This window comes from Brachyhypopomus gauderio, chromosome 15, assembly GCF_052324685.1.
Source record: "Brachyhypopomus gauderio isolate BG-103 chromosome 15, BGAUD_0.2, whole genome shotgun sequence".
In the NCBI taxonomy this organism is placed as follows: Eukaryota; Metazoa; Chordata; class Actinopteri; order Gymnotiformes; family Hypopomidae; genus Brachyhypopomus; species Brachyhypopomus gauderio.
In genome coordinates this window covers 13,539,289-13,566,247 of record NC_135225.1, presented here as the reverse complement: position 1 = coordinate 13,566,247, position 26,959 = coordinate 13,539,289, and the positions used below count along the sequence as shown (strand labels likewise).

Sequence of the window (26,959 nt, the reverse complement as noted above, 5' to 3'; positions counted from 1 at the left end):
AATACCCAAAGTTTGGACTTCATAGTATTTTTTTAAACTTGATGATTCCAGACAGTTCTACTTCAAAAGTGCCAAAATGTTCTTTTGTAAGGGGTTCATTAAAGTATATGAAAATTGATACAATTGAGTTGTATTTGCACAAAACTACTGTAACTCCTGTTTTATCCTATGACTGAAGCTTTTTCTAATCTATATGTTGTATTTATGAAACTGAATAATCCATTAAACTATTTCTGAGTGTACCTTGCTGGTGTCATTTGGGTTTCTTGATGTTGGTAGATGTTTCTCATTATTCTCTGCAAACTCTCAGAATGAGGAGTTATGTGAACTGGAACTCAATTCTCAAGTAACTTAGTGCAGGTTATGAAATTTACCAAATCTTATAAAGTTCCTTGCTATTATCAATAGCCTGCTTTGTCAGAGGTTTATCATTAATATGCACAGCGGATGGGATACTTTATAGGGAATTTGTGTTAACATGCATTTACCTTTATCTGATACTAATCACGAGTTCACTTTGAGGCCCACTAGAACTAGAACCAAGGGAAACCGTGGTAATACATTTAAACACATTTATTAAACAACCAACAGAATATTCAACAATAGAGCAACTATTCTAAATTAAACTAACAGGATAATATCCAATGGAAACAGATGACTTCTACAATGCATTTGCAATATTATTAGATGTCATACTTTTCACATTTAACTTTTCCTTTACTGGACAAGAGAATTGGTGTAACTCCTAGACAAAAAAGATTCATTGTACTACATAATATTGTACTACATAATAATCTGCTACATAAATTCTAAACAACATGCTCACTTAAATCTCAGGCATGGGCAGTCATGGCCTGGCGGTTAGGGATCTGGTCTTGTGACCGGAGGGTCGTGGGTTCGATTTCCAGACCTGAGGCCATGACTGAGGTGCCCCTGAGCAAGACCCTTAACCCTCAATTGCTCACTTGTATTTAAAAAAAGAAAGAAATGTAAGTCGCTCTGGATAAGGGTGTCTGTCAAATGCCATAAAATGTAAATCTCAGGTCTTCAGAAAGCTAGAGTCATCTTCTTGCAGGGAGAGCACGGAAGACAGCAGCACAACTAAACGACTGGAATCAATTCCATTACCTGGTATTCCAAATAAACTTAAACAACACAAAATAAAACTAATGCATAGAAGGGCAGATAACCCTTCTATGGTTATGAACATACAGTTTGAAAAACAATAACAATGTTGTGTTAGTGGTCATTTAAATACTCAGCAAACAGGTGAGTCTTCAGTCTACATTTGAAGACAGCAAGCAACTCTGCAGTTCGAACAGCTAGTGGAAGATTTCACTATCTTGGAGCTAGGACAGAGAATAGGTCTTGAGGTTTGTTTTCTGCAAGACTTTGAGCATGACATTTCAAGTTGAGGCATGTTTGAGATTCGCAGTGCTCATGGTATGGATCAGGCTTTGACCATGGACATCATGTAGGAAGGGGCTAGTCCATCTTTGGCTTTGTAGGCAAGCATCATGTGATGTCCAATGTTCCAGTGGCCTGTGTAAACACCAGATCAAAAACATTGCCTGTTCTGTGAGTCGGTGGAGACTGGTTGATGGTGAGGTCAAATAACGACAGCAATCGAAGAATGTAGTTTGCAGGACGGAAGGTTGAAGTCACCAAGAATGAGTGGGTTTGCTTCAATAGTGAATTGACTGAGGAGGGTATCAAGTTTGTCAATGAAGTTCTCGAGGGAACCTGGAAGGTAATAAATTACATTGATTTGATGTTTAGAGGTTTAGGATACAGTGATAGTCCTTCTGTCACTGTGGTCGGTGTTTGTGATGAACATTATGAGTAAATGAGGTTACTTGTGTTGCGATGTCTATGATGGTGTCTATGAGTTCTGTGGGATACATACACAGGAAGTACCAAACATACTATGGAATAAAAATGAGCTTTATGGATGCTAGTAGGGGAAAGAGAATGGCAGGAAAAAATAATAGTTAACTGGGTTAGAGAGATTTTGGACTTTGGAGGAAACTAAATGAAAAGCACAGAAGTCCTTAATGGATTAGGATTGTTCTTCTTCTTCTTTCAGCAATTCCTATTTAGGGGTCGCCACAGCGGATCAAACTCCTCCATCTGGCCCTGTCCTGAGTGTCCTCCACTGACACACCAGCCACTCTCATATCCTCTACCGCTGCATCCATAAACCTCCTCTTAGGTCTACCTCTCCTCCTCTTGCCTGGAAGTTCCATCCTCAAGACCCTCCTACCAATATACCTCTCCTCCCTCCTCTGTACATGTCCAAACCATCTCAATCTCGCTTCTCTAACTTTATTTCCAAAATATGCTACATGTAAATGGGAAAATGGCATTCAGCAGCTTGTTCCTAAAAGATGTGATTGCTGGTAGGTGCTGTATTGTACTACTGACTTGTTTGATTACCATAAACTAATTCCTTGAAATTTACTTAATGCTTTAAAGCAAAATGTTTGTGTCAGCTGTAATAAAGGAAGTGTGTAACTTCAGCATGAGTGTGAATAAGTTAATCTTGCATGGTTAGCATTTTTCATTTTAAAAAGGATAAAAGACAACAGCTAATTTAAATAAGTAGATTTAAATACACATTTTAAGCTCAGTAGTGCGTTTTTGAATATCATGTTTCCAATTTGATTAGAAATGGTGATAAGCTTCTATAACACTTGCTTTACTAAACAATCTCCTTTTTTGTTTTGCTCTTTGTTTTCCACAAAGGCCAACCAGTAGTTGGCATAAGCCTACTGGTAGAATGGCACATCTATCCACAGCATCTGAACATCCACTGGCAAGCCAGACCATCTCCTAAATGCTTGTATGGAATTGTCTTTAGTAGAAGCATGTAAGCTGGATATACAGTTTTTTGCAGATGCTAAGATCAGTTTTCTGAAGGTATGTCTCTTTTTGTCATGGTTGATCACATACTCAACCGGAGTGACTCCAATCTCAGCTGTTATGTTTTGCTCATCCTCTTGCTCATTCTCGTCTTCTTCATCATCATCTCTATACAGTAATGTACTCCGTTGTTGTGCAAACAAACTTTTCCAACTTGTGGCCTCTTTATAGGGATCAGGCTCTGATTTCTAGAGATTTGTAAAAATTAGCTTGAAGTGTTTTCACTCGTGAAGACTACGGTTAAATTTTGGTAGGTGGGTGTAGCAGTCTCATGGCAACATTTTTCAAAAAAAACACATGACTTTCAATTTTGAATGTTGTGTCTAATGTAGGGAACTGTGCTTAATGTTTTGCAAAAAATGTGTTTTAGAATTTCTAAACAAGTGTAAGGCAGAGAATGTGCTTAAAGTTTAATGGACCAGGTCAGTAGATAGGCTACATGGATTAGTGCTTTCCAGATTTGTGCTATATGTACCACTTTTTGGGTTTTAGGAACTGCAAAAAACTAATAACTAAATAAAATGATTCTACAATGTGTGCAGGCATCAATTTCTACATTTTGTGATGTTTGAGGACATTGACCAAAATGACTAATGTTAAGTTTTTTGTGGAATTGTCCTTTAGACGTACATCAAAACCATCAGGGTTCATCAACAGGATTATAAATTTGTTCAGCCCTCAGTGTTCCGTCACCAGCACTAGGAGAACAGATTCACAACACATGAGTGTTACGAAAGAGTTCCCAAGTTTAAAATACATCTAGCTAAATACAGAAGAAAGAAAGTGTCTTATGAAAATTGGGTAAGAATTTTAAAAAATGTGTATGATTGGTGTTCTCCTTATCAGGAGAGGAGGTACAGAAGACTGGATGTAGGGGCAATGTAAAAGTACAGGGAGACAGGGAGAGATCAAGATGGAGAGGGAGAGAGATTCTAACTGAGAAGCAGACACACAAATAAGGGAGTGAACTGTATGTTAGACTGTTCTGACTGCATTTCACAGACAGTGAATCACAAATTCCCTTACAACTATCTGCTACAGTCCCTCTGGATGATTAAATCTACTGGTAAGCAGGCTCTCAAGAGAGTCAACTAAATGGTGATCATGGAGATGCTGTTAATTACATCTTTTATGTAGAAGTGTATAGTTTTCCAGTGATGTCTATGAGCCTTGGGGCAACACCTGAGAATAAGAATGTTTTTGTCCATCTCACTGTCAACCGAACACCAGCCTTGGGACCCACACTGCCCTGCATGCTAGTGTAAGATGACTGACTAGAGACAGACTGTTTGTGGAGGTTGAGGTTTCAGCACCATGGACAGCAGGGACTTGTGAAGTCGAGTTCTGTCAGCAGGGTTGCCAACTCTCACAAATTGAGCGTGAGACACACGCATTTGACTGTCTTCACACGCTCACACGCCACACACCCGATTTCTCACGCCGAAAAATAAATATAGTTTATTTACATCTGATCCCCATCTATGATTCAATGAGTTACTAGTTCGCTCTGGCGCCAACCACCGACGATCGATAAATCGCGATATGTGTCCATTTTACACCCCGCCCGCTAACAATTTACACTCGCCACCTCCTCCAGGTTCAAATCTCACTCCAAGCGATCTTGAAAAGTTGGCAACCCTGTGTCAGACTAAACCTAAATCCTAGTTCCATATGGAATGATGAATTCACAAAAGAAGTTTATGATAATATTTCCAGTCTAATACACTAACACAGTGAAACAAACCATAGCATTTACTTCTGGGGTAAATGGTCTTAGTGAATCATGAGAAAGCAATTTGAGGGGAACTGGAAGCTGCATAAATTAAATTAGGCTAACCAACAGTTTATTACAGCTTGTCTAAGAACCATTATGAAATCCATACAAACATTTGACAGTTGATCTGACAATGCGTTAACATTGAAAGGTGGATTTGCTAGTTAGCTAGCTATCAAACTATTGACGCAGTTAGCTAACATAATGACACAACTTCAGCTACTACATGTGGAAATACTGAGCTATATACAATTCACTCGTGCACTCACTTGTTGTTCCCTATATAGCACAATCAATTTAGCTCGCTTAATAGTAAAGTGGCCAGAGAAACGAACTGTGCGCTTCCGGACATTACATTAGAGTAACTTATTAGTGTAGACGGCAATATAGCAATCTCTATGTAAATCTCATGAGGGTATATGTATTTAGCGACATGCCCACGATTTTCATTACAGGTGGCTTTAAAACAGTACGCCCCAAGCATCGTCAGCAAATACCATCCTTAGGCTCTGATGCATGTACAAATATGCCTGTGATTGGTTACCATAGAGAATCGTCTCTACAGCAATATAGAAACCCAGACTATAAAGAAGTTGCGGGAGAAATGTGCTGGCTTTGCCCCGTCAAAATTAACTTTCCCAGAGCCAAGCACCTCTGGTGTACCAGCGAAGAAGAGTGTCACTGGTGGTTCGGCAGTAGACTAAATCACGTCCGATAGAAATATTAAATGTTTAAGGCTCTTTAAATGTTGTGGATTGGAAACCACAAACGAACTAGCCTAACAGTTTGACGGAAGAATTATAAGAATTATTTTCTGCAAAATCTAATAAACTTTAAAATGATTCAACATTTGTGTATTTTGTCATATAAAAAAACAATAACCCACTCGATGCCGTGCATTATAGTTACTTTACTATAGATTTTGTTTGTTTGTTTGATTGATTTCGAACTAACCGAATTGTCATGGTAGTCAATTGTTCCGTCATAAACGCGGCAAGTAAAATGCGATAAGAAATTCACACAACTGGAAATCTACAAACATAATAGAAGAACTTTCTCGACGCAGTCTAAAGTTTGTACTTTGGGATTCTTTCTGTCTGCTTCGATATGAACTTCGATTTTGACTACAACCACTTTTTATGCACAGGTATAGTGAGACTACATTTCACTTCTTTTCTAGAATGACACGTGGTAGTAATTATTATCTATTTTGAAATATAAGTGTCCAGAGGACTGTTCTAAGATAACTCGCTATAATTTAAAAAGCAATGTAATTTGTGAACAGGAAATGAACTACTCATGGGCCATGGTAACCCTGTCCAAAATTTGCCAGTCCATCCTTTCAGTGCTGCAGGTAGGTTAAAATTTCTTATGAAGCCTTAATCTTAAGAAAGCCACTACAATCATCAAAACTGACTAAGAAACAATTTCAATGTAAATGTTGTTATTAAGTATATAATAAACATTTTTATTCATCCACCTTAAACTTGCCAAAATGTATTAAACTCAATAATACACCAGCCATAATTCCATCTACAATGAAAATGAGAAATAATTAAAGATTTAGATAATATGCCACTTTTTCTGTTGGGTAGGATATGTCTCACAATTTGGAGGTGGAGGTATGGCTGCCCCATTGTTTCCTCCGGGGATGTATCATGGGTATTACCCACCACCACCATTTCCCAGTGCTGAAGTGGCAAATCTGAGGGTTTCAGGAGGACTCCCCTACTCAGACTTTGTCCAGAGACAGCAGCTCCAAACCATGCCCACCCCACAGAGGGTTTTTGTTCCAATCAGAACACAGGAGGAGAGCATGACAAGCCAGGCAAAGCCTAAAATAAGTTTCGATGTGTATGATCCTGGGAACTTTGAAGCAAAATTAAGAAAGATGATAGAGGCAGAAGGCTCCTGCAGCTCAAACCAACATGTGAGTTTAGGTCATAAAGACAATGATTGGGCCACAGTGAAGGACATCACAGAACCTGGAGTCCCCAAGACATCAGTGATGATGGGAGACCAGCAGGCCAGCAGCCAATACAACAACCAAGAAAGTTCAAGATGTCTCCTACATCACAGTAAAGCATGTCTAGAACATGAGAGGGAAGACGCAGGGAAGAGTCAGAAAAAGATTGGTAAGAGAAAGCGAGAGAAAGTTGCCAACAAGAAGAATGAGGCTAAAAAAAAGAGTGAAGCTGATCAGGTCAACAACATGCAGAGAAAGAGAAAAACCAGAAAACAGGTCACCTCAGCAACATCAATCGCCACAAACCCTGGGACAACTGAGATTAGCCAGAAGTCAAACTATAAAAAGACACTGGTTCAGCAAATGACGACGTCAATCCAGGTATTCCATAAGCTTGGACCCACAACTACTGAAGATGACTCAGGTGCCAAAAAAGGCCAGAACCTGCAGACCTCAAAATCTTCGACAACTCATGAGGTAAAGGACTCACCTGGACTGGGAAGTGTACATCACAACACTCAAACCACTCAAAACAACAAGGGCACAGCACATGGGAGAGCTAAACCCTGCTCCGCCTTTGTTGTTCCCAAGCAGGAAGGAGAGAAATACACCATGAAGACCACCACACTGCAGCACAATGAAGCCAACAGAGTCCTCCCTAAGAACCTGCAGCACAACACTTCCTCTAACACAGATGACTGGTCTTTAATGGGCTTCATGACCCGCATGGGCCTAAAGCCTGACAAACAGTAAATCCACAAAGCAAATGTGCCACCTTTTTTTTTTTTTTTTTTTTTTTTAAATGGCCCACCTCCACCCCCCCATCTTTGGAGGACAACTTTGTTTTTATGTAGTTAAAATGACAATTATAACAATTATAGCAATATGCAAAGTATTGCATATTGGCCACACCCACCTTTTGATACGCCTGCCGGAGCATAGCCTGGGACACTGTCAGTCAGCAGCAGCAGCCATACTTCGTCGTGAAAATCTCTCCTTTCTAGGGTAAGTTAAGTTTTGGTCGAAAAAAATTATCCCTTTGGGATTGATATTACCGTTTTTCTCCTTTAAGGTTTTACAGTGTATTTCTTGGAAACTACAGATGAAAATTATATTTCCTGCTAACTCCAGTGTATTTTGTGACGTTTGGACAGAAGCAGCAGGAGACAGAGGCTGAGGGTGACCTGTTTTATTCTCCATAGAAACTTAGCAACTCAGGCACCAAGGCAGTAGAAACAGATAAGCAAAAGAAAAGGTGAATAAGCGATGAACGAGGACAAAGGCACACAGGCGAGTAACACTCTTCTCTCCCACGGAGCGAGACGGGGTAGCCAGGTAAATGCGCAGCACTGGACGGCGCGACCTGTGGAAATAAATACACCCCAGCTGATTAGAGACAGGTGCTAGTACTCTGGTGATTGGGAAGGTGGGAGTGATCGAGGCTGCGAGGGTGTGCTGCGTGTGGTTGTGGGTGTGCGTGTGCCCGAAGGTGTGTGTTTGGGCGCCCTCTGGCGGCCTCCGGGCCGGCCTACCGTGACATAACCCCTCCCCAAGGATCCCTCCAGCCGGACTTTCCTCGGGCGTCCCGGACGGCGCGGAGCAGGAAGACTGGGATGCTCTCGATGGAAGGAGGCGAGCATGGAGGGGTCCAGCACCTGAGAAGCCGGAACCCACGACCGCTCCTCAGGACCGTAGCCCTCCCAGTCCACCAGATATTGCAGCGCTCCACCCCGACGCAGAGAGCTCAGCAACCTACTAACGTGGTGCGCAGGTCCGTCTGACAGCTGTAACGGAGACGGCGGTCTCGGTCTGGCCTCCGCGCTCAGAGGACCCTCCCGGTACGGCTTCAGGGCTGAAACGTGGAAGGCCCTGGACACTCTTCTGTCCCCCGGCAGTCGAAGCTGGTATGTAACGGGGTTAACGCGTCGGGCAATGACGTAGGGCCCCGCGTAACGGTCTGTCAGCTTACCCCTCGGTCCGAGACGGCCATCGCTGGTTGACACCCAAACCTTGTCCCCTGCGTGGTACTCCGGGGCTTCGCTTCTCCGCCGGTCAGCTTTAGCCTTGAAGCGTCGAATCGCCTCCTGCAGCTTACGGTGCGTATCAGCCCACACTCGCTCGCTTCTCCTGCACCAGTCCTCCACAATGGGTTGGTCGGATGTGGCAGCGTTCCAGGGGTATAGAGCCGGCTGTCTCCCTAGAACGCACTCAAAGGGGGTTAGTCTGGTGCTGGACTGAACCAAGGAGTTCTGAGCGTATTCAGCCCACAGGAGCAGCGAACTCCAGGTGTCGGGATACTCACTGCAATAGGCACGCAGAAACCGTCCCAGCTCTTGGTTTGCGCGCTCTACTTGCCCGTTAGCCTGTGGGTGGTAGCCGGATGTCAGACTGACCGTGATGTTCAGCTTTGCGAGGAACTCCCTCCAGACCCGAGAGGTGAACTGTGGTCCCCGATCGGAAACGATGTCCTCTGGGATTCCGTAAAGCCGAAACACCTCGCGGAGCAGCACCTCCGCTGTCTCCCACGCTGTTGGCAACCCTGGAAGCGCTATGAACCTCACCATCTTAGAGAACCTGTCTATGACGGTAAGGATGGTGTTGTTACCCTCCGACACAGGCAGGTCCGTGACGAAGTCTACAGCTATGTGCGTCCAGGGCTGCCTGGGAACTGGAAGCGGCAGTAGCTTGCCAGCCGGAGGAGTGCGCGGCACTTTGCTCCGCGCGCACTCGGCGCATGACGCAACGTGACGCAAGACGTCTCGATGCATACCGGGCCACCAGTAACGGGCTCCCAGCACCTGCGACGTACGGGTGGACCCGGGATGTCCTGTGCCAAGAGACGAATGCGCCCAGGTAATGAGGGGAGTGCGTTGTGCCGGGGGAACATACCTGTGATGTGGAGGACATCGGGGATGCGGATTAGCCGCGGAGATCGCCCTGTCGATATCCCACTCCACAGAGTTGAGAAAGCACTCCGCAGGGAGTATGGGTTCCTCCTCCGTGGACTCCTTGCTCTCAGGAAAGGACCGAGAGAGGGCATCGGCTCGTGTGTTCTTAACCCCGGGGCGATAGGTGACCTGAAAACGAAACCTCGAGAAGAATAAAGACCAGCGGGCTTGTCGTGCGTTCATTCTCTTGGTGGCTTTCAGGTACTCCAGATTTTTGTGGTCCGTGATAACACTGAAGGGATGTCTCGCTCCCTCTAACCAATGCCTCCATTCCTCAAAGGCTAGCTTCATCGCCAACAGCTCACGGTCACCTACCCCGTAATTCCTTTCAGCGGAGCTCAGCTTCTTAGAAAAGAAAGCGATCGGCTTGGGAGAGCTGTGCTTCTTGAAACGCTGGGACAGCACAGCCCCCACTCCCACATCTGAAGCGTCCACCTCAACAATGAAGGGCTTGCTAGGATCGGGCTGATGCAACACAGGAGCCGTTGCGAATGCAATCTTTAAAGCCTCGAAAGCCTGCTCTGCCGCAGCGGTCCACTGCAGCCGCTTTATCCCCCCACGCAGTAGATCAGTAATCGGCCTTGCGATGCGGCTATATGACCGGATGAAACGCCGGTAAAAATTCGCGAAACCCAGAAAACGCTGTAGTTCGCGCCGTGTGTGCGGCTTATTCCATCCCATCACCGCCTCCACCTTGCCAGTTTGCATGTGCACCGAACCTGGCCTGATGATGTAACCCAGGAAGCTTACCTCGGTGAGATGAAACTCGCACTTCTCTAGCTTGCAATAGAGCCTATTGCGCAAGAGAGTGCCCAAGACGGCGCGCACGTCACGTACATGTTGGTCCATGGAGGGTGAATAAACGAGGATGTCATCAATATAGGCGACGACGCATTTATTCAAATACTCACGCAGGACCTCGTTAATGTACGCCTGGAAGAACGACGGAGCCGAGGCCAAGCCGTACGGCAAGACCCGGTACTGGTAATGACCCGTGGTCGTGCTAAACGCCGTCTTCCATTCATCCTCCTCGCGCACGCGTATGAGGTTGTAGGCGCTGCGCAGATCCAGCTTAGTGAACACACTCGCTGACCGCAGCTGCTCCAGCGCCGACGGCACCAGAGGCAGAGGGTAGGAGTAGCCCACTAGGAGGGAATTGAGCCCTCGATAATCCACGCATGGCCTCAGACCACCATCCTTCTTCTTTACAAAGAAAACACTGGCTGAGGCGGGCGAGGTGGAGGGAACGATGTAACCCTGAGCTAAGGCCTCCCTGACGTACTGCTCCATGATCTTATTCTCCTCCTGGGACAGCGGATACACTCTGCCCTTGGGGGGAGTCGTTCCCTCCCTCAGGGTGATAGAACAATCCCAAGGACGGTGAGGTGGTAGCATAGCCGCCCTCTCGGCGCTGAACACTTCCTGAAGGTCCCGGTATTGGCTGGGGATCGCTTGGGGGTTAGCGACGTTGGGGCTCTCTATACTGGTAGTCAAAAGCCTAACTGGGGCTCTACGGTAGGCGCGTCTACCCGGAGTCGACCAGCGTAGTATGCGACCAGAGGACCATCTTATCTGAGGGTTGTGCAGACGGAGCCAGGGCAAACCGAGTGTGAGGGAGTAACGTAAATGAGACAAAACATGAAATGAAATGTGCTCTGTGTGACCCTGGATAGTGAGACTTAGGGGTGCTGTGCGAAACTGTATCAACCCCCCGCCCACAGGCCGGCCATCCAGTGCATGCACGCGCCTCGGTTCCTCCAATGGCCTGAGAGGGACTCCGAGACGCTCTGCCAGGGTCCGGTCCATCAGGTTCCCCGACGCTCCCGAATCCACTAGGGCAGAAACCCCCACAGAACAGCCCTTATAAGAAATCACAGCATTGATGGAGAGCAATTTTCCAAGCAAGGAGTTACTCACCCGAGCTCTGCCACCGCTCGGGTGAGCGGGCTCCTTGACGGCTGTAGTCTCCCCTATCTGCATGGGCTCCACCGTCTGGTTGGTCTTAGGGCTATCCTGTGTGGGGTTCCCGAGAGCCGGACCTTGTGACGCGCGACCACCTCTCTCCTGTACGAGGCGGTCGTATGTAACGGCCAACCGGACCACCTGATTAAAGTTTTGCCCCTCCTGTCTGCAGGCTAACTCGGCCCGCAACTCCGGACGAAGGCTGGCAATGAAGACGTCCACCAAGGCGGCGTCATTCCAGCCTGTGCTGGCCGCCAACGTGCGGAAGTCCAGCGCGTACTCCGCAGCTGAACGCGCGCCCTGCCGGAGCTTTAACAGGCTCTGCCCGCAGGTGCTGCCTTGCCGAGGATGATGGAAGACCTCCCGCAGTTCGGCGACAAACGCATCATAAGCCGACAGGAGAGGTGATGCGCTTTTACTGAGCGCGGTTCCCCATTCCAACGCCTTACCGGTCAGGCGGGAAAGTACATACGCTACCCTCGCGTTGTCACTCCGTGTGGAGTGGTATGAGAAGTAGAGCCCACACTGCATCAAGAAGCCCTCACACTTCTCTGGGTCTCCGTTGTAGGGCTCTGGTGGTGCAATGTGGACCTTATCCTCCTCGGAATCGGGAGATGAGGGCGTCCTCGCTTGGGACGTGATACTCTGCAAACAACTGGACATCATCTGCATAAGTGTCCGCATCTCCTCGATCTCCTGTTGTTGCTTACCTATTGTTCTCCCGTGTAGAGTTAGGATCTCTACGGGAGATAGCTCTTCTGCTCCTGCTGCTGAAGGCTGCGCATTCTGTGACGTTTGGACAGAAGCAGCAGGAGACAGAGGCTGAGGGTGACCTGTTTTATTCTCCATAGAAACTTAGGAACTCAGGCACCAAGGCAGTAGAAACAGATAAGCAAAAGAAAAGGTGAATAAGCGATGAACGAGGACAAAGGCACACAGGCGATTAACACTCTTCTCTCCCACGGAGCGAGACGGGGTAGCCAGGTAAATGCGCAGCACTGGACGGCGCGACCTGTGGAAATAAATACACCCCAGCTGATTAGAGACAGGTGCTAGTACTCTGGTGATTGGGAAGGTGGGAGTGATCGAGGCTGCGAGGGTGTGCTGCGTGTGGTTGTGGGTGTGCGTGTGCCCGAAGGTGTGTGTTTGGGCGCCCTCTGGCGGCCTCCGGGCCGGCCTACCGTGACATATTTATAGTCCATCAGATTTGCTCAATGCATGTTTGTCGCTCCCAAACCTTGCTTATACACAGTATCTTGTGTTTCAGTGCTGGCAAAATTCAATTTGGCAGATTCTGCTTTTTAGAGGCTGAAGGGTTCATCTAATGTTGAAGTGAGTGAAGCTGAAGCGATGAAGTGATGTTGAAGCTCAGTGCTGAAGGCCCTGATGAACAGATCCAGGGAAGCCCCTGTACCATTGATCCAGTCAATAAATAATAATCAAACCGATCCATTATATCCATATTTTTCATCCATTGCCATGTCATTGTCCCCAAAAACCATAATCAACAAAGCTGCACACTAGATATCACTTCATAACAACCACAATATAATAACAGTAGTGTCACTATTTAGTCTTTCAAGACGTTGTGTATCTTGGACAAGAATATTGAGAATTGCATCCAAAAAAGTTATGATATGAGCAGTGTTGTAAGGACCAAGTGTTGCATGGTGATGCAGGACACCATTATTGGTAATGGCAGCACACATTGTAATGTTTCCCCCACGTTGTCCTCATGGCGGACATTTGCATCCATCTCCAAAATTCTCTGTAAGAGACAAGAATATATATTTGCACACATATGCACAACCCAAAAATCTTGATATATGCAAGTCTAATATACTGGAATTAGTTTTGCATACATACATTCACAAAGTCATGATGCAGGTTCTTCACTCTGATGCTGTTCCTTTCAAATGGGACCCTGTATAGCTGCTTCATATGTAAGTGATTATTCTGCAGGACACGATGGACAGTGGACAAGTTTACTGTGTCCATGTTATGGAAAACAGTTGCATCGTTGACTATGTAGTGCTGGATCTCGTGGATTCATGGTTCAAAACAGACATCTTGACATTTTACCTATTTATAGGTCTATACTTAGCCAATGATTGGTTGGTGTTCAATAAAGTAATGAGTGCTTACACATATAAGGAGTGGGAGTGAAGCACTGGTGATTTAGTGTGGCATTTTGATAGGTTGTGTTTGAAAGATGAAATCAAGTAACTTCCTGTTTGGTGTTTGTGTGTTAGGTAGAAACTTGTGTGTAGAGTTTTGCAAAATGTGTGTTTGGAAATTGAAAACTGAGTCAGACACTGAGAGTTAGTGTATGATTTAGCAGATTTGGTGTGGGGTTATGTTTGAAGGGCATGTTTAGAAAATTGTGTGAGAAGAAAAGATTTAGTGTGTAAACAGTTGAAAAAAACTGTAATACCGCACATGTAACCCAGTTTTTATTTTTCGCATTATCGGATATGAGTTAATCGGTATTAGCTTGACGGGTTAACTAGTGAGCTAACAAGATTACCTCAGCTTGGACTCGCTAGCTACGTTAATAAAAAATGTAAAAACTATATATATGTAATCTAACATTGTATTTTTCATTCTCAGTGACACTACTTGTAACGGCACTTGGTGTGCATGTCATCATATTTTTAAAATGTTTTATTTTGTGTTTGTATCTACTTACACTTGTAAATTGCTGGCTCGCCGCTTTTTAAATTTTTCTAACTTCGAACTCCTCCGCTGCTCCAGTTGAATCATGGGATAGGACAGTGTGCTGCAATCACATACTTTAAAATGGCTGCCGATGCAGTATGTCATCCGGGTACGTTTCGCGTACTGGTTTAATGGATACTGTGTATTTGGACATACTAGGTTGCTTGCATACTGCTTCTCGCGTACTATATAGTAGTGTAGTACGCGATTTCGGACGGGGCCAGTGTTTGGGAGCACCGTTATTCAAATGAATCGATTCAGTTTGATTCCGCGTTTCGAGTTTGACATCACTACCGTTTAGTTCCCCGTGCATGTACCTAATTACACCACGTTCCAAATTATTATGCAAATTGGATTGAAGCGTCATAAAGATTTATTTTTTGCTTCTCATTTAAACTCATGGACGGTATTGTGTCTCAGGGCTCTTTGGACCATTTAAATCAATATCAGACACCTGTGATAATTAGTTTGCCAGGTGAGCCCAATTTAATGAAAACTACTTAAGAAGGATGTTCCACGTTACTAAGCAGGCCACAGGTTTCAACCAACATGGGAAAGAAAATTGATCTCTCTGCTGCTGAAAAGCTTCAAATAGTGCAATGCCTTGAACAATGTATGAAAACATTGGATGTTTCACGAAAACTTAAGTGTGATCTTTGCACTGTGAAGAGATTTGTGGCTGGTTCAGAGCACAGACAGGTTTGTGCAGATAAAGGCAGAATGAGGAAGGTTTCTGCCAGGCAAGTTAATCTGATTAAGAGAGCAGCTGCTAAAATGCCATTACAAACCAGCAAACAAGTATTTGAAGCTGCTGGTGCCTCTGGAGTCTGCAGAAACTCTCCAAAAACTCAAGTTCAATGGATGCAAGAATTGTGAAGGTGATATCAAAGAAGGGTTCCTATGTTCACATGTAACTTCGCCTGTTGGGATGTTTTTGATTGAAATAGCTTTTGATTTCAGTGAATGTGACCTAATTCTGCAAAATCATATAAAATATTTTGAAATTGTGCTGCGTATAACTTTGAACAGTGCATTTTGAGCTTTTTTTTATTTTTGAAGAATATAATGTTTTCATTCAGAGGTTTGTTCAATAAAATTCAATGTATACTCTAATATACTCTAGTGTTTTAGTTCTGTTTCCTTGTCCTCTATTCTATTTGACATGTCTCAGTCATCCTGTCTACCATGTTAGCACGGTTAGTTAGTTAATAAACCCTGCTCTCTATTGCGCATGTGTCCGCCTCCTTTGAGTACGTTGATACAGCAATGAGTTCACTCAGATATAGTGGAGCAAGACCATTTAATGCTTTGTAGGTCAACCGAACAATTTTAAGTGTGCATCGCGGAGTGAGAGGGTGGACACACATGCTGAGGAGAGCGAGATAAAAAAACAATTAATCTCAGTCTGCAATCTGGAGGATGTGTGCAAACCCCCCCCCCCCCCCCCCCAGTGATAAACAACCCCCTTGTCTAAACAACCGTTGTCTCCTCTATTGATTAGTTTGATCACAGTGTATATCATCAATTGATCTATAAACAATATTTTATGTTTTCAGACCAAATCACAATGAAGCCTCCATCAATATGTTCACCTGTTGTGAATGCAAACAGAAAGGGGATGTCCCCACTTTCCTCCCCTGTACAGTGGGGTGTTTGGATCAACTTGTGCACCAGCAGATCACATTCACGAGAAGAGAATATTTAATCCCCCATCAGGTTAAATCTACAATTTATTTGTTTAGTAATGCATTATTTAATGCAGCTAAAGATATTTTTCTTGGATTCTTGACAAGGAGGTATTTACAAAATGAGGAAACCCTTTCCCACCACACAACAAAACAGTTCTTTAAAGATGCAAGGGCATTTTATGTGAGAAGCTTTCAGAAAAAACAGGAAACATTCCCAATGAGAGACCAAATATTGCCTAATCTGTCAGTTGTCAATCCAAAGAACCAAGAAGTGGCACCACGGTTACATTCCCTAAATGTAATTAAGGCAGATGCCAGAGAAAAACTCCACTTGGAAGTCCTAGATTATGTCTCAACTAACCTAGAAGCACTGGTCCAAAATTACAAAAATTTACCTGTTGATGAGTTCTGGGGCAAACTGTCAATGATTCGATCTGTGAGCTCAGGGCCATAAAAATTTGCAGAGCTGTGCAAGCTGATGAAACTGCTACTGCCGAACTCCAATTGTGATGTGGAAAGCGCCTTCAGCATGGTGAGACACATCAACACCGAGTTCAGGAGTGAGATGTCACACCAGACACTTGTCAATCTGATGTCATGAAAGATAAACAAATTCATTAACACAGTGTCGTGACTAACATTTCAAGCAAACTGATCAAATCTGCAAAGCAAGCAGTGACTAAGTACAATGAAGGCTTGCAGAAGAACTTAAGACATAGTAAAGCTCTTACCAAACCCCAAACTGTCTGTATCGCTTTGCGCTTCTTTGCCAGTGGTGCATTTCTATACAGCGTCAGGGATGCAGAATGTCTTAGTAAGGCAAGGGTCTGCCACGAAATTAGAAAGGTTTGCCTTGCGCTTAAGCACTTCCTTAATATATTCATCAAATTCCCTGGTCACAGAGGCATCCTTCCCATAAAAGAAGCCTTTTTCAGAACAGTTGGTATGCATGAGAAGTAGTTTTGGTTTGATCAGTGTAACGGAGCTCTCGTCCGTTCCATGTTGCAAACTATTATAATGGACAGAACCACGAGACAACCTCAGTTTTAAAGACTCATTTATTGAAACCCACAGGACTGCAGTTGGACCTTGTCAGAACGCTGAAAAGCAATAAACAACTGTGATTATCTGGCACTATTCAGGGTGGCCAACTGATGGTGTAGAATATTACAAAAATTCCATGCATTTTAACTGTTTATTGTGTGTTTTGAAAAGTCGTTCAACTTACCTGTTTGTCCCAGCATGTTTGCAGCCTCTTGCAGGTCAAAGGACCTGAGCCCAGGGGTCTGTGGGGTTTTGTAGTCTGAGGTTGTTACAAGGTGGAACGTTCCATTTCGGATGTTTGAGCCGGGGGAGAGGACCTGCTGTTATGGTTCTAAAAAGGGGATTCCAGCATGAATGTTTTATTATGAAATGTTTTATATTCATACTAAAATATTGCTTAAATAATAAAATGTTTGATTTAAGATAAAATGAAAGAAAGTCATTAGAACTGGTGCATTTTAAATCTTACCTGCGGGCGTGCCGGTCAGTGGTGGAATCCAAGGGCTAATGTTTGTAAAAAGCAGAACTCTGTGATAAGAGGGAGAGCTGACTTGAAATGCAGATGAGTGAGGGCCTGGTTGATATGTGTTGATTAGTTTATGTTAACTTGTTTTCTTTTTTTTTTTTTTTTTTTTTTTTTTTTTGCGCATTCTTTATTAATGTTTGTTGGGTTCCAAGGCACTCATGGTGGACTGAATAAATGTGGTATATTGGAACTTCCGGTTCTGTTTTTCTGTTTTTTGCAAACCCCACTCGGCTATTCTGCAAGAATCAGTAACTTGGAGTTAAATTTACATGATTTTACCGACGCTCTTATCCAGAGCATTTACCTAAGTACTTTGTATTTCTATCTTGATCAGCTATTTCATACTAATATTCATTCAATTCAAAATGCATTAAATTCTCCAGGATTTCCAAATGTCATTGCTGCTATAGACTGCGCTCACATCCAGGTAAAGGCTCCATCTGGACCCACTGAGGCAGAATATGTGAATCAAAAATCATTTCACAGCATGTATAGTGTTCGGGATATGTTTGTGAACACTTATTTTGGTTAATGGAATATTTTGTTTGCATTTGTTTATTAACACAATATATTCTTTACACAAAACAAGACACTTTTTTTTGAAAGACGTTTATTGTCTTGCTGAGCCTAGTGACAGAAGAAACTTTGATTTACTTAGCTTGCAAAAACAAGCATATTAAAGACAGACCTTTTTACAACTACTCACATCTTTCTACATTTTCTTTATTTCAAGCTCCAACTATGACGCGCGGTGCAGGGCGAAAGAAGATGCACAGAAATCCTTGCGTCACTCAGTCACTTTTATTTTGACACAATAGTGCAGTCAGCGCACGATAAACAACATACACACATAAACGTGTAGACTCAAAGAAAGACGAGCACGGGACACTGCGCGAACGCACATTAAATAGACAAACCACATAAGCCCAGAGTGATGAAGAGACGAGCCACAGGTGAGACGCATGAACACATTTAGACATAACCGCACCCACGGAGATCCACAGACGCAAATGAGTAGACACAGACAATGTAAACACACGCCCAAAATGGAGGGGTCAGGGGCCGTAACGTGACACCAACTTCCGGATTTGTCTGTGATTCCTTTAAGACAGAAGTTGTTATTCATGTTAAACAGCATAACTACTACTCACTTGTTCTCTTGTAGAGGTGTGAACTCTGATGTGGAGGCCTGAAGCTCTTCTCTCTGTTTTTGAATTTCCTTTAAACACAACACATCAACAAATCAGGAGATCACACAGCACACTAAAGACAGATACTCAGACACACACTCCTTACAGCTGGTCTTTCTGAACAGGCAGACACTGTGTCCTCATCCTCCTGTACCATCCTGGGCGGTCCGGCAATCTCCCTCTGCAAACAAGAAATTATACACATAAATGTTAACGGTCCTCAGGGTTCAGTCATAAGAAATATGACTTGGTACTTGGTTATAAAGAAATGCCTGGCAAGAAATTGATCATATTGCTGGAATACATTTTCTAAAAATGCTCATTTCAACATGATTTTGATTGTGTTTATGTGGTATGTAAACTAATCAAAGCTTCTAGTGAGGCATGTCAAGTCCAGTGTCTTTATGCAGCACTTTTTACATCAGCAGTTTTCACAAGCTTAACAGAGTCAGAGTCCAAACCCCCAGTGAGCAAGCCAAATGCGGCAGTGGTAAGGAAGAACCCATTTACCACAGGTATCTAAAGAACAGATCACTGCTGGTCGTATACTAACTAATGAATGGCGCCTCTGCAGTATACTGTATAAACGTGAGTAATGGCCCCACCAGATGTCGCTGTGGAGCAGTGATAGACGTATTGTGGCACCTTAATTACATATGACAATGGATTTGTTATCATTCAGGCTGGAACAGATACCAACTAATTACAATGAAAATTAAATTCTGGGAAGATCTGCTTTAAGGTTACTTGTATTTATGCATCAAGACCAGATTTTATACGTTTTTGTGCAGTTTGATACATGGATGTAAATATCGGACATAATGAAGATGGACATTTACATATGTGTTTGTTGTAGGCTATAGATGGATGACAGCTCTTGACTGCTCTTTGGCTGGGACACTATGTGGCCTGCAGGATTCAAGAATTTGAAACGTCTTTCTGAACGACTAACCAAACACGGTTTCATATGTTGAAAATGCTATTAGACTCAGCTTGGTTGCAAGGGCTAATATCGCAACTCACATTGATACACTTACACAGCTCCACAATCAGCAAATAGAAGAGAAAATGTTCTTGGTAGAATACAGTGCGTTTGAGTTTGGATTAATCAAGCAAGCAGGTTTTGTGTAGTTTGACCAACGAGTCCTAAACTACTGCCCGGAGTTTATTGTGCTCCACCAGATTTTCTGTGCCAGAGACACCATTGCAAATCATTTCTGTATTATCTAGATCAGGGGTGTCAAACTCATTTTGATCTGGGGGCCGCATACAACTTAATCGGATCTCAAGGGGGCCAGACCAGTAAACTCGTTCCAAAATTACATGGAACCAACAATAAGTCCACTTTTGTTGTATTAATGCAAATAAGTAAATTATAAAAATCTTTATATGAAATGAATTGTCCTTTTACTAAATATATTATGAACAATGTTTTACTTTAAAAAAAAGTGCAATTTCAACAACACTTTTACTCAGTTAAACTTTTATTTAAGTGCATTATGCATAAAAACTGATCAAAATGACATTTTCCACATCTGGGAAGCAATTCTGAACAAAACAATTAATTTTTTTCTTGAAAAATCTGACACATGTCCACTTTTCTCTTTTTTGACAAAGACATTTAACTTAAGAGGGTGCCAGGGTCAACAAAAAAAGCAGGTAAAGCGATAGAACTCACTTAAACATGCCCCTAGCGGACAATACAGGAACGGCAGATTTTTAATAAAATGGAGTTTATTCTTCTTTAATAATGCAGGTTTATTCCGCGGGCTGGACTGAACCCAGGGGCGGACTGGCATACATTACTACCGGGGATTTCCCCGGTGGGCCGATGGGTTAACTCAGCCCGTGGAGGAGCCATTGCCGCGCACTGCGGCCCCGTCCTGTAGTCATGCTGCAATTTAATGGTGCCTATTACCTCTCCCCCACTCCAAATCAGGGAAACCTGCTCAGGGCGTGACCGTGGACTGAGCCTGTAAACACATGAACGAGTTGGGCCGCTCCCTGTTTATCCCACGAGTGACAAGTCAAGAGAGAGTTGCCAGTTGCACACTGACACTGCTGAGGGTCTAACTCATCATGTGATCCCTCCGCTACACTGTTGACACTACTGAAACGTGAAAAAATAAGTCCGCATTGCCGTAAAGATGGAGCAGTCTAAGCCAGGGTCTAAACAAACTACGAAACGTAAAGGTGGCGCTGAAAAGCTGAGAGAAAAAAAAAGAAAAGCTGCAGAGGTTACTCATTGTGTAACGTTCTGCGCTGGGCAGAACAGGGAGGCGGACACAAATGCTGAGGAGAGCGAGATTTATTCAAGGAAATTCCATAATCAGAGTTGTAATAACTGGGGCAGGTCATATTGGGAGGGCAGTCCATACACGAAATGTACAAAGGCATGATACGAACAAGGGAAACGACAAGGCAGGTAAACTAGGAAAGAACAGGCAAAACACACGGAATACGGGAAACACAAAAGAGCGAACTTATGAACAGGCCCAGGTTGGAACAAAAAGACCGATTCAGACATGGGAGACACAGGGACTAATATACACAGGACTTAACAAGACACAGCTGACAAGGATCAAGACACGGGCGTGGTGAACAGACAGAGACCGGGGCAACAAACAAGCAAGGCGGGGTTAGGGGCACGGAATAACAGAAAACACGAGGAACAGACATTGGAGTGACAGCTAGGAGAGGGGGGGCGTAGCCCTACGTGACACACTGAGTGAACAATGTAGGTTTCAGTAGCTTTCCAGTTGTTTTTCCACTGTATTTTGCAGAGGTGTCAATTCCAGGTTCAGAAAGTAAAAGTCCTCACCAGGATTTTGCTCAAGCTTGCTAGATTTTCTAATTAGTGCAATCCAGGTAAAATTAGTGGAATCAACACAATCCAGGAAGCCTGAGCAAAATCCTGGTGAGAACTTTTACTTTCTGAACCTGGAATTGACACCTCTGGTATTTTGTCAGGGGCAAGTTGTTAAGTTTGTTAGTTATTTTGTTATGCCACTATGTGGCTTTGTAATTGTTATGTGCTATGAAAGTGTTTGTGTATTGTGTTTGCTGTCTGTTCCGCTCCAGACTCCGCTCCAGACTCCGCTCCAGACTCCGCTCCAGACTCCGCTCCGCTCCAGACTCCGCTCCAGACTCCGCTCCGCTCCAGACTCCGCCCCAGACTCCGCTCCAGACTCCGCTCCAGACTCCGCTCCGCTCCAGACTCCGCTCCAGACTCCGCTCCGCTCCAGACTCCGCTCCAGACTCCGCTCCGCTCCAGACTCCGCTCCAGACTCCATTCCACCCTGCACTATATAAGGCCCTTCCCTGTACCTCCCAGTGAGACATTTTTGCTTCTTGGTTGTTATTATTCTGCATTTATATACGTTGTCTTCGAAATCTGGTTTTGACTACTGTTTGAACTCGTGTTTGCTTTTGCCTTTGCCCCTGTTGGATTGTCTGCCGGTTGTACATTTTGTAAATATTCTACGTGTTGTTGGTGTTCTGGTAAGTAGGGAGTGGCTGCCATTTTGGTTTGGGTTTGTTTGTATGGTTTTTTTGTTAGGGAGTTAGTGTAGTACTGTATGTTTGTTTTTTGTTAGAGTAATTAGTGTTTGGTTTATTTCATAGTTCAGTCCTGTTTGTTATGTTGGCCTGGGACACTCCTGAAGCTGAGACCAGTTACGTGTATGTATATATCTTGTACAATTTCTGTATAATACACCTTTAACCACCCACTTCTGTTGTCCCATCATCACTAACATTCGCACTGCTGTTCACACACACCACTGTTATGGTCCTCCCGCCTAGACAGGCCGTAACAGTAATCATATTATTGCTGGACTTAATAAATAATAAAACCTGTCATATACACCACGTGCCATGTATGGATTCATATACAGTATATATACACACCACATACATACATACATACATACATACATACATACATATATATATATATATATATATATATATATATATATATACTGGCCCACTACATTTTATATATATATATAAAATATAGTGGGCCAGTCTCCCAGGAACTCCTGGGTCACTTTTCCTCCCCAGTCCGCCCCTGACTGAACCCCCTGACGTATGGCCGTATGTTTGACACCCATGATCTAGCTGGTTGTCCAAGTTAATGTTAGATCAGTCGGAAGTGAATTAAACAACTTTAAAACCGACTGGAGAATTAGATAATGCTTAAATAGCACCTAAACCGGAGATCATTTTTGATCCAATATATTTGCTAAAGTGTAACAAGCACATCCATATAAATGAATAATTCAGCCGTAAAATGTCTTAGACACATGTGGATCGTTTTTAAACTTCCTCACAAACCTTTACAAACTGTTTACAATTAACATTGCGCAGGATTCCCCAGAAACATTTAAGTGGTGTAGATATTTGTGTTATTATTAGGCATACCAACACGGTGAATGGGCTACTTCCGGTGGTATTAGCTTTCCGATTTCATTGCCCGTAAAGTATGTTAATATTACGCACGAACACAGAGAGCAAGTTCAATTATGTATTCCACCTGAACAAAGACCTGTTAGTGTGTGTTCCTGTCAGACAGGATGTTCTCAAAGACTCTCTCAAACTACAGTTTTCCAGTGAAGTGTCCCTTTTCCGTTAGACCCTCTGTTTGCAAGTCAAATGCTCCTACTCATGCTTTTCTTGCCTCATAGCTGGATTCTTGCAGGGACACAATTGCTGTGGATAACCTAATTGCAGTTCTGTAACTATACAATAATGGAGTGGGATGGTTTGATTAAACATTGGTTATTTATTTATTTATTTATTTTTGTTGCCGGACATGTTTGGTGGGTGTGCAATACCACAAGCCATGTATATACTTGTATATGGTGTGATTAGTGAGCAGTGTAAGCACCTTTCAGAGCGAACTGCTCCCAGTTAATGTTAAATAACACTTGTACACTTGTAATGTTAAAACTAATTGATTGAAATGTTTAGGATGTAAATTATTAATGTGACTCAACTAATTACATAATTTGCCCACATATGTACTAACTAGGTGTGTGTTACACACTAAGGAGATGTAACAATAAACAGTCATATATTTTAAAATTACCCTTCAAACAATAAAAAAAACTTCAAAATTTCCCTTCTGTTACTAATTTGATAGTTTATTATCTTTTAGTTTTAATCGATCAGAATATGCTGTGCTGACTAAGCTTCGTGGGATGATGTCATTGCTGAAACTGCTAAGTCACAACTGGCTCACCCACTCCTCACTCACCCTCCATGGGGTAAAAGGTCACACATCAACAGAGCACCAACAGAGATCACATCAAAATCAAACTAAGCTAAACTAAACTTGTTAATTAATAATAATTCATTATCACCACCGCTCTCACCACCCCGAATTAGCCCCTGCTATGGCTGTATCCCGACAGCCCTGGACAACTATTACTGACCATCAAGAAGTCCAGGACACTTGAGAATAAGAATTACATAGAGAACACGTATATAAATACACACAAAGATGAGAACTATTTATGATTTCCTTCACTTCTTTGGTTATGTATGTTGTGTGTTGTTATTTGTATGTAATTGTTATTTATTTGTTATTTGTTGGATGTATTGTAATTATTTTCACAAATCGTGGCCAGAACTGCCAGGGAGAAGAGTTATTGTAATTCTTCCTGAGTTATTGGGATTCTTCCTGGTCAAATAAAATAAAATAAAATATATCTCTCCAATTATTGTTGTCATGGTGACCGGTGTCGGCCAGAAGAGGATGGGTTCCCCCCACTGAGTCTTGGTTCCTCTCAAGGTTTCTTCTTCATGCTCTTAGGGAGTTTTTTCCTTGCCACTGTCGCCCTTGGCTTGCTCATGTTCTTTGATCTCTTTCAATTTGAATTTGAAAATAGTTCTGAATTTTTGGTTATTGAACAATGCAAACTAGACGGATGAATTGAAGGCCAAACCTAATTTAAAGTCAGATTCCTTTTTGATAGCCATCAGGGAAATTTGAGAATTTTAAATTTTATGAATACAGAAAGAAGTTTTAATTTTTTTTTTTCAGGTTTAAGTGATTATTTGTATGTTAAAATGAGACACAAATCACTAAACTGCACCTTTAAAAAATACAAAACTGTGGACTCAGTTCGCAATCTGGAAGAGGATGTGTGCAGTACCCCCAGTTTGATCACATCAATGTAGGTCATCAATTTGATGTATAAACAATGTTTTCAGACCAAATCACAATGAAGCCTCCATCAATATGTTCACCTGTTGTGAATGCAAACAGAAAGGGGATGTCCCCACTTTCCTCCCCTGTACAGTGGGGTGTTTGGTTCAACTTGTGCACCAGCAGATCACATTCACGAGAACAGAATATTTAATCCCCCTCAGGTGAAATCTACAATTTATTTGTTTGTTAATTATTATTGTTTGTTATTAATTATTTGTCCTATTTTGGCCACCGATTATGCGTGTCAGTGGCGCACACACCCATTACGTTCTTAAGTCACATATTGAGCCCTTGATGGAAACTATTTAGTAACTGTGTCACTGGATTATAGAAGTCATTCCTGAAAAACTAGTGTTGACGACTCGTTCTATTTTTGTTGCCAAAAACCAGGTGACCTTTGACCATAAAGTCGGTCCTGACTGGAGGGAATAGAATTCAGTGGCTTCTGTCATCCATTAGAAATGAACTACTAATTGAGTAGTAGTGAATAAAACTAAGTGAATAAATATTTAAGAAATTTTGAGAATTTGACTGGCAAAGCGAATATAGCACCAAAAGATTACGATAGTGTGAAGATGAAAGCGTTATTAAAACGATCAGAAGCAAGACCAATGCGAGGACGACAAATAAGGACAAAACAAAACCAGAGACAGGAAACTAGTACAGAAAACAGAAAACAGAATGAGCAGGAAAACCATGTGCAAACACATACATGGGAAATGACTAAACAAAGGAGAGCATAATACCAACGAAGCTAGCGAGAACTCGAGAGACTGCTAACAAGAACGAATAAGGAATGCGGAACAAGGACGAGGGCGACATAAACTAGACACTGGTGCATACCATTTTAAAGAGGTGGCGACTGAAACAATGGGCGTGAACACAAAGACAGGAGAGGGCTTTTCCGTGGGATCCGCGATTCTAACAAAGCGGCAATCGTTAAAGCTATAACCTAGCACGTTAAGGAAAAATATAATTTCGCAAAACCGCGAGTTTCCCTATGTTTGCAGATATAGCCTGCTTGTAGTACTGTAAGATTCATAGGCCTGCTTGTAGTGCTGTAAGCTTCACGATTTTATCTAGATTTATCTGATAGATTTTTTCAGCCCAGCCATGCTATTTTCTACACTAAAGCTCAAGTAGTGTGAAAAGTTCCTTCCGGTTAAACATCCCAAGATGACACAGCACAATTCTTCTCATTCCTTACTATCTAGCCTACCACATTGATCAGATATTCTAGCTTACATACTTTCAGAAGACGCAGTTTCTACCAACAACCTATTCTTCCAGGTCAGGTATTTTAATTGATTTCTAGTGCCTCATAATGATCCGTGTGGCTGACACCAGGCCAGTGATAACAATTCTGTATTCTCTCTTAGTTAAATTTGATACAGTCTCTCTATTGCCCAAGTAGGCATATCCTTGTCTCTATACATTTTCACAGCATATACAATATAGCTTGAAAGGTTGTAAAAATGCACACTCTGGAGCCATGTGCTTGTAAAGCTGCTTTGTGACAACATGTAAAAAGCTGTATATAAATAAAATTGACTTGATTTGACACCCCCATATGCAATGTACAAAGGTACCCTGTTCCGTTTGACATACAACAGTGATCATTATCCACTATCCCCATTGTATACAGCCGTGAAGATGTCCTGTAATATCTGTGTAATATTTTATACAAATTTTTCCCTTTACTTCTCTAAGTCTCCCATAACATGACAAAATGTTTAACGAGGTTTCCTCTTCAACTTCACATTCAAAGTCTCTCTGCCACAATATTTTTACATGATTCTCATTATTACAGCCAGGGTCATTAGTCATTCTGTAAAACATAGACGCCTTATGGCTTGTCTTAGTTAGTTCAATTTAGTCCAAAAAGAAGTGTCCATGGTACCCAGTAACTGTAGGCCTAAATATTTCCATAAATTCCCCTTGCCTTCCAGACGAGATAACAGCTGCTATCAAAGCAACCTGGACTTCCATAACACCTCAGCAGTG

At 42.9% G+C, this 26,959-nt stretch overlaps 1 protein-coding gene across 1 annotated transcript; it reads left to right on the top strand.

Moving 5' to 3' along the window:
• Nucleotides 1-5,715: 5,715 nt before the first annotated feature.
• Nucleotides 5,716-7,415, top strand: LOC143476822 (uncharacterized). The gene is made up of 4 exons (XM_076975187.1): nt 5,716-5,843; nt 5,982-6,050; nt 6,292-7,139; nt 7,257-7,415. The coding sequence occupies exons 1-4, from the start codon at nt 5,804-5,806 to the stop codon at nt 7,413-7,415; spliced, it is 1,116 nt and encodes a 371-aa protein (XP_076831302.1). The 5' UTR covers nt 5,716-5,803.
• The last annotated feature ends 19,544 nt before the right edge of the window (nt 7,416-26,959 follow it).